Raw genomic sequence first — 8,190 nt, 5'->3', positions numbered from 1 at the left:
AGGGAAAGAAGTTGTATCCTATTAGATCAATTAATAGTGCTAGAAAAAAGAGACAAACCTATGGCATACAGGTCTTCCCTCAGGTTTGTATTACACCATGGATCCCTGTGAAACAACAGTCAGAGTGATGTAGCGCAAACCTGACAGAAAATGGCAATCCTCCAACTACCCAGAGCTCTCTGAAGCCAGGCTAGTATTGTGCATCAGTCTCCAAATGGGTATTTTTTCTTTGCTGTCATATATGTGCTAGCTGAGGTGAATACCCACTAGGTTCATTGGCACATATAATTAAGTCTGCACTGAGTACAACCACTGCTTCCCTGCGGCAGTGGAGATGTGCACGTTCCTCCATAATGAGAGAAGCAGATGAAACAAGAGGCACCTGGGGAAAGAATTACACTGCTGTTTGTTAAAATTCATAACTTTGAATGTAAATAGCACCTGGATGACCAGTCCAGTATAAATGTGCACACAGATCATGACCTCCCCACGTCTGTCTGCCGTTACAAATGCCTTGAACTGCCAGGGTAAGAGCCTGTTAGGTCCAGGCCTTGCTGAACTGTAGCAAGGTGCTCATGGAGAAGTCCCACTGCCACGCTGGTGCAGCTACAGCTGCCCACCTGGCACACCGTGTGGGACAGCCGGTTGGTAAGCTGAGTGCCCGGCTCCCCGTGCCTCTGTCATGTGAGGAATAAAACCTGCATTAAAAAAAAAAAAAAGAAACAACTTTGCCAAAAAGGGTTCAATACCACAGAAAATAGCGTGAGCCATCAGCCCACGCCGCGGCGCGAGCGTTTCTTTGCGTGTATACTCACTTGCCTGTTCTGCTGCATTGCCACCCGCCAGCGGCTGCATTGATGTCAACATCTGTTCTTTCTTCTTCCTGCTTGCTTAAAGTGAAATTGTGCGGGTTTCAGCAACAGCAAAGAGTGCCAAGACTGTAACCGCATGCCTGAGTGGGAGAACAGGTAGCAGAGGCCATTTGTAGCTGTCTCTTGCACAGTTCAAAGGCTTTGCTTTAAAAATATTACACGCATGCACATGTACACACACATATGTACTTTCTTATCAGTTTTTCCTACTTCTGTTCAATCACGCCCTGTCCTAGTGCCTCAGTTCTTACTACACAGCCACTGTGGCTCTATCTTCAGCTTTTGTTCTAATTTTATATGCAGATTTCATCAGTGTTATCAAATGATTTCTATTTGACTGGTGTATCAGGTCCCACCTCCAGTATCCTGAAGGAATGACCAGCTGGCAAAGAATTGCAAATGTTGGTCTTGAGTCTTATTTCTAGAAGATAGCAAGGAACCATCATGGAAGGGAATGGCTGCAGGGGCAGGGATATGTCAAGAGATGCACCAGAGAAACAAGCTCACTGCGCTTGCCAAAGAGCTGGACTTAGGGGTATTTTTTCCACTCTCCTTTGGAGCAGTTGTAAAATCAATGTTTGGCTTGGTTTGATATTTCTGTTCCCAACAGATGTGTAATTTGGAGCCAACGTTTCCCTATTTTTCCACGGTAATGACACATCTTAGCTATAGCTGGGTATAAACACCTAGATTATCAATGTCATTTTGTTGCAGCAAGATTTCCACTGTTGCTGGTAAATCCCCCGGACTGGGCCGTTTATATGTGTGCAGCTACATTTCTCTTCTGGCAGCTTCCATGGGCCTCATTCTTCTGACTACTATGCAAACACATGCTTAAATTACAACAGGAGCACCAGCAGCCAGCCCTTTCCCAAAGCCCTCACGCTCCCTTTGACGGTCAATGGACAGTGCAGAGAAGTGACGCACAATAAACTTTAGCCATGGCCAAAAGGAAGGCTCCTAATTTTGCTCAGCATGGCTCATTTTCTAGATAATATGGCCTCTTTAAGAGACCAAACACAAAATGGTACAGATATTTAGTATCAGATAGCAGTGGTGTAACAGGACCCCACACGCACACCTTGCACTGAGGAGCCACCTCAATTTTTGTAGGCTCCCAATGCACTAGAGAATAAACTCTTCTTTTTTTTTTTTTCCTTTTGCAAATGTGGTGTTGACTCTGTCATTGATACAAGCATGTCTTTGGCTATTTTAAAATCTTATATCCACTGGCATTACTGTTTTCCCAGGGGTATACAGTAATCAGGTACTATTTTTAAACTCCTCAGTCAGCCATGACTTCCTTTTTATCTGTGCACTCTGTAGCTGCCATAGGGAGTGAGCATGGCATTCCTCATCTTTTTGTGGTTTCTACTTATAAGGAATAGGCAGGACAAGTAGTGATTCTTGTTGGTGCTGGAGTACTACACAAGTTAGATTACAGGATGAAGTACAGATTGAATCATGTCTCAGAAATTCACCCTCCAGTGTCACATTGTACCCGAGTTAATGCAAACCAGAACTCACACTACACGAGTACAAAGCTCTCAGTTTGTTCCCAAAGTTCCCACAGCTTTTTGCATGCCAGATATATATATATTAAAAAAAAAAAAAAATCTAATAATACAACACATTCCTGTGTTTGCAGAACTGCATGTGGGCAATTTCTTGAGTCACTTAATTACAAGGAAGCTGAGGCCTGAACAAAGAAATGCACTCAAGGTTTGCTTGGTTTTTGAGGTCAGTCCTTGTCTTCCTTTCCTCCAAAATGAAAAGGTCCCAAGATGTTTGAAGTGCAGCTGGAAGGAATGGAGACATCAGAGGCCACACCAAACCTGCACACTGATACAGCTGTGAGACTGCTGGTACCTACATCTTTTGCTTGAAAACTGCAATTGTTTGGTGGTGGTACACTGCTGGGCCCATGAAGCTGGTATGCCTTGCTGCTTGGCCACCAAGCATCAGCAGGACCCTGATGATTACTACATGCGTTAATAAGCGTTTGGGGGTGAGGGAGTGTGGAAAATACTGAGACAACCTCAAATGCTTATCTTTGATATCAGACACTGTAACACACACTCAGCTATGCTCCCCACACAGTATCATGTTGTGGGGAAGACAACAACCAGACCATCATCCTGGGAAGACCTGGGGGCTATGACTTGCACACCAAAGCACAGAAGACTGTTAAAGAGCTGTGTCCAGCATAGGGCACCACCATACAGTCCTGCAGCCTCTCAGCCATGTTTTTACATGAGCATCTCAAGAGAAACAGGATGAGTAGAGCCACTTCAGGAACTAATAAGAGAAAGCATCAGGAATAGCACTCATAGCTCTGAATTAGTATTTGTTGCAAATACCTGATGACAGTATTTAAATAAGGAATGTTATGCTACGCTACCAAAAGCAGAGCTATGTGAGAATCTTGTGTCATTGTTGTATTGAGTGCATTAGCTTTTCTTTTTTGTACAACATCCTGTTGTTAACATCTCTTAATTTACAGGTATTTTGCTTAAACTGTTGTACAGGACATGATGTACCAAGACAACATTGCTGAGGACAGCCACGTCGAGTATGTGTTTTAAAGATCTGACTTACACAAAAAATCAAAAAGCAGCATAAGGCCTATATTTTTTTAAATATGTGCCAGTGCTGTTCTTTCCATTCCTACTGTCTTGGGCAAAGCAGCAGTCTTGAGGCTGAATTTTACAGTTTATTTTATTGCCAATTAACATAAACTTTAAATTATCAATTCTGGTATTGAGAAATAAAGACAAGCAATTAAACAAACACTTAGGGGAAATACATCAGCTTCCCCCCAGACACTTCTCCCGCCCTGGTCCTGGTTTCCCATCCCCTCTGTGCCTTCAAGGAGGCCATGGATGGCACAGGAGATTGGGGTCAGCCACTGTGGTTCCTCTTCTTTTGTTGGTCCTTGTTTCTCACTGCAGTGCTCTGGTGTGGCCTTCTCTACCAGCCACAGTTGCTCTAGACTCGTACCTCCAGTGTCTTCTGTGCGCCTGCCACTGCTCAGGGCGTTTCTTTGCTCCAGCACTTGCTGGTGGCATCTCTTTGCTCCAGCCCTGGGGGCTGTGGGCCAGTATGGGGAGGGAGGTGTCTGTGACCGCCTCCTCCCAGGTCAGCCCTGCAGTTCCCAGCTACCAAGACCCTGCCGGTTATGCCCAGTGCACCTGATCACTTTTCTGTAGGACTTTCTGCCACATATCCCAGAGTCACCAAACCACTTTACATACATGAGCTACCTAGGGGCACAATGGATCATTTTTAAAGTGGTTTAAAAGGTCATCAGTACATAAGGACAGCATAAGAGGGAGTGAGTGAGTGAGGGGCATTTGTTAACTCCTAGATCCACCAACTGCTATGTTATCTGGGGTTAGGGCAGCAAGGAGGACATTCATGAGTGCTATGGGGCAAAGAACAATGTGCTCTGAGCAAGCATTGTGCCTTGAGCAGCCATGTCATGGTCCATGATGAGGGCTTGTAGGACTGGAATAGCACAGCTAAGTAATTCTCCATAATGTCAGGGGAAACTGCCCCAAGGATGCTGTTTCAGTTATCCCTAAAAGCTCAGTTATGTTAAATCCAGGAGACTGAAAGTGCTTGGGAGGGAAGGCAGCCCTGGTGGGCTGAGAACCACGCCCAAGGAGCTCCCCACAGCCCTCTGCTGCCCAGCAGTGTGTCCTGGATCACCAAAACTGGTGACACAGCCACCAATCCAGCAGCAGGGACACGCGACTTGCTAGTCCTATGAATGTGCTGAAATGCCAGGGGCAAAGAACAAGTGCACATGTAATTTTAGGTCTTGCCAGCACTAGAGACCTCATAAGCAACCACAGTGGTGGGGCTGGGTGGGAGAAGGGGAAAGAGAGAGCAGTTGGGGAAAGGACTGGGTTCAGGCAGAACTTGCAAATCGTCCTCCCAAATACAGAGGCCTGCTGCTCCACACTGGCCTTTCCTCCTTCCTGATCCCCTGCACCACAACTCTTTATTTGCTAACAAACTCTTCCCCAGCTGCCAGCATCCTGAAGCCTGGGGAAATAGGAATGAGTGACCATGCCATGTGCTTGAGATGGTTTAACCTGGGGGAAAGGGAAAGCAAAAAACAGGAACTGATGTCACTGGTACCCCTTCCCTCTCCACAGTGTGGTACATGTTGCATCCTATGCCCTGTAAGAGCACACTTCAAGGTGTGGTCCGGCACCACTGGTGGGCTGTCTGCCGCCAGAAACTCAACTGAAATGTAACCCAGTGTAGCTATAGAAGAACATGCACACACTGCTCCCCAACGCAAAAAGCACAGCAAAGAGCATGTTAAAAGGGAAGAATAAAAATAATGAGTGCCTATTCAGACACTAACCAACTGTTCACTTGATTCAGACACTAACCAACTGTTCACTTGATTGGAAACGCAAAGCAGCTTGATGGCAGTGGACTAGCTGGCCCACAGAATTTCCCTCCAGAAGGTTAGCTTGCACTTGGATTTAACCTCACTACACAGCAATCAAATTGTGGTTGGATGGGCAACCTGCACCACTCTTCAGGGTCATCCAGTGCCCACCCCATGTATTCCCACCCTGATGGATTTGGGGTGTACAGACACAGAAGGCTGGTTGCATGAGATGTTTATTTGCCTCTCCTCCCATGTTATAGGAGAAAAGTCCTTGTTTTCTTAAGCAGTTTCAGTCCTAGTGTGTCTGATCATATGTGCCAGCTCCCTTGTAGGCTCCAACGTAGCCACTGTTGTCCGCTAGATCCTGGCGGCCAGCAAGACCCTTCCCTTTGCCACTCTCATCAAAACGCTCTTTGTGGCTGCCGGTGTATTTGCTAGTGTCTGTCAACCTCTCGACCCCACCAACCTTGGTAGCTTTCTGCAAGAAAAAGGCCAACACGAGGCAGATAGCGTTAGGAACAAGAAGAACACACATCCCTACAGCAGAGACAAATGGTCCCACGGCACCTCAAGGTGCACAGTGGGTGAGGAAACTCATACTCACTGTGGCGCCCACGCTGCCGGGCTCCTTTCCCTCGATGAGGCCATACACAGCCTGCAGCGCTTCCTCCAGCGATTTGCCTTTGAAGCGCTTTATGCAGAGCTCCTTCATGGCCTGCTGGAACTCAGCAAACGTGATGGTGCGAGCACCTTTGGTCCTGTGGTGACAGGAGAACAAGAGGAAAGTTACCTCACCAGTGGGTGGAAGTGGGATGGGGAAGCCCCTCGCACGAGAGGCTGCCTGCCTCCTGCTGTTCCCTCCTCCCGCCCAGCTGTGCTGCCCACCGTGCCTCCCTGTGACACTCACTTGACTTTGTTGAATACGATGTCAACATCAGTGCTGGTCACAGCTTTCCCATCCATCACTCCACACTCTTTGCACATCTTGGAGAAGTTTTTCCCAGTCATGTCGTTGCCACTGGCAGATGTGTCACCGTATACTGCAAATTTACGGAAAGTGTTTTCTACCTCCGACATCTTGTTGCTGTGGAGAAAAGAAGTTATCAATCAGGGAAGGAGCTGAGGACCATCTACAGCTGCTGGACACACAGTCATGTTCCACACACCTCATCTCTAGCAGGGCAAGGGGCACCACCCACAGGTATCTCTCCACCATGAGACAACCATGACAACCACACAGGTATTGGCACAGAACACCCACGACCCAGGCAGGATCGGGGCAGGGCCGGGTTGGGACCCGGGGCAAGGCAAAGCAGGGGCTGGAGATGTGGCTCTGGGGTGAATTAATGACTGCTGCGTGTGGAGGAATGAGGCATCCAAAGCTTCTGAAACTTTTTGAAATACAAGTTTCAGTTAAACAGTCTCAATAACAAATGCATTTGTAAGCTGACTTATGCTTTGCCTGTTGTTTCAAGGTGAAGAGTCCAGATTTGTCTTCCAGGCCTCAAATAAGTGCCTAAATATCACAGACCTCTTGCAAGTGGTCACCAAGGAGTTGTCCCCATCTTTCCTCATCACACTTCATCCCTTGAATTGCTCCCTGAATTAGGCTGTCTTCCTCCCACCACTGGTAAGTTTTCCAGTACTGATCAACTTAGAGCATTGCAGCCAGGTATCAGGGATCTCACAGAACACAAAAGCCATTGCTCAGTCCACCATGACTTGAGCAGACCATCCCTGCCACTTGTGAGACGCCCTCAAACCTTTTTGAAACACCCAGCCTCTCCTACAGCCTCGTGCTTCATCCAGGGATTCTGGGTCTCAAGGTTGTTTGCAGGCTACCGTTTAACATAAATCTTGTGTGGATCTGCACCTCTCTTGAGCAAAAACCAGGCAGGCTCTGCACTGAGAGCATGAAGGGCGTAGTGGGGGGCTCTGGGTGGCCTTACTGGGGGCCTCCCAGGACCCTTCCCTCCCCTCCCTGGGAGGTGTGGACCCAGCTCACCTGCTGGAGCCAGCAGTGATAGTGGTGGCGATGGTGATGGTGCTGGCACGGTCCCTGCTGTCCTGGAGGCAGTGAGCACTCTAAGACACCCCTTGTGCCTCGCTGGCCAGCTGTCACCTTAGCAACCATGCATGTCATAGTCAGGTGTGGAGGGGGGTGAGGCTTGGAGAAGACGGCGGGGGACAACCGTGTGCCACTGGAGACATGATGTTCCAAACACCTGAAGGGGGGTTATTGGACCTTTAGCCCACTGTGGGACAAAAAACCCCAAATACTGTACCCTCTTCACCTAACACAAGCATCACACACTGGAGATGTTATCCATCCGGGTACAGGTGCTCCGAAGGGAGAGGCTGTTTATCCCTATAACCAGTAAATGCAGCCAGTCCTTGCTCCTCCTTCCCTGAGGAGCTGATCTGCTGCCAACGCGCTCATGTCCTGGCTAGGGGATGTGCCCGCACGCCTCGGGGGTCACCAGGAAATCAGTAACTCCAAAAGGCGGGGTGGGGTGTGAAAGCGGAGAGACACAACACACATCACCTGCGAAAAAGCTTTGAGAGACACAGTTTTCCACTCATAAGCTAACAAAGTTAAAGTAGCTGGAAATCGAGCCTGGGGTGTTCAGGCCAGCGAAAAGGCTCGGTTCGCACCCTGGCAGTCGTACCGTGTTTGTAGGGGCACGGTGATAACGCAGTTAAAAAAGGCGTTTCCTCTTTGTGGCCCAGGTAAGATTAAATTAATGTGCCTTCATTGGTTGATTTATTTGTTTTCCTTAAGCTACCTACACTTAGCAATGTGGAACCATGTATAAATGCATCTTCTTTCAGAAATGGTTTATTCTTGCCGCTAATTAACTTAAAGGCATGTGCTTCCCAGCCTTGCTCTTGGTTGCACAGCGGGGT

The 8,190-nt window shown here is 47.9% G+C and overlaps 1 protein-coding gene across 1 annotated transcript; it reads right to left on the bottom strand.

Annotated features, from left to right (window-relative positions):
• Positions 1 to 5,578: 5,578 nt before the first annotated feature.
• On the bottom strand, positions 5,579 to 6,376 carry LOC104625851 (tubulin polymerization-promoting protein family member 2-like). The gene is made up of 3 exons (XM_010293594.1): positions 6,191 to 6,376; positions 5,888 to 6,041; positions 5,579 to 5,761 (listed from the first exon to the last, which is right to left on the bottom strand). Exons 1-3 carry the CDS (start codon positions 6,358 to 6,360, stop codon positions 5,579 to 5,581), a joined length of 507 nt encoding a protein of 168 aa, XP_010291896.1. The 5' UTR covers positions 6,361 to 6,376.
• Between the last annotated feature and the right edge of the window lie 1,814 nt (positions 6,377 to 8,190).

The sequence above is a fragment of the Phaethon lepturus genome, unplaced genomic scaffold, assembly GCF_000687285.1.
Source record: "Phaethon lepturus isolate BGI_N335 unplaced genomic scaffold, ASM68728v1 scaffold23768, whole genome shotgun sequence".
In the NCBI taxonomy this organism is placed as follows: domain Eukaryota; kingdom Metazoa; phylum Chordata; class Aves; order Phaethontiformes; family Phaethontidae; genus Phaethon; species Phaethon lepturus.
The sequence above is the reverse complement of the archived record's forward strand: the minus strand, read 5'-3'. Positions and strand labels throughout refer to the sequence as shown.

Coding starts and splice junctions, on each gene's coding strand:
- LOC104625851 (XM_010293594.1), bottom strand. CDS start 6,360: ATGTCGGAGGTAGAAAACACTTTCCGTAAATTTGCAGTATACGGTGAC. Junction 6,042..6,190: donor ATCGTATTCAACAAAGTCAA/GTGAGTGTCACA, acceptor CTGTCACCACAG/GACCAAAGGTGCTCGCACCA. Junction 5,762..5,887: donor CCGGCAGCGTGGGCGCCACA/GTGAGTATGAGT, acceptor TTTTTCTTGCAG/AAAGCTACCAAGGTTGGTGG.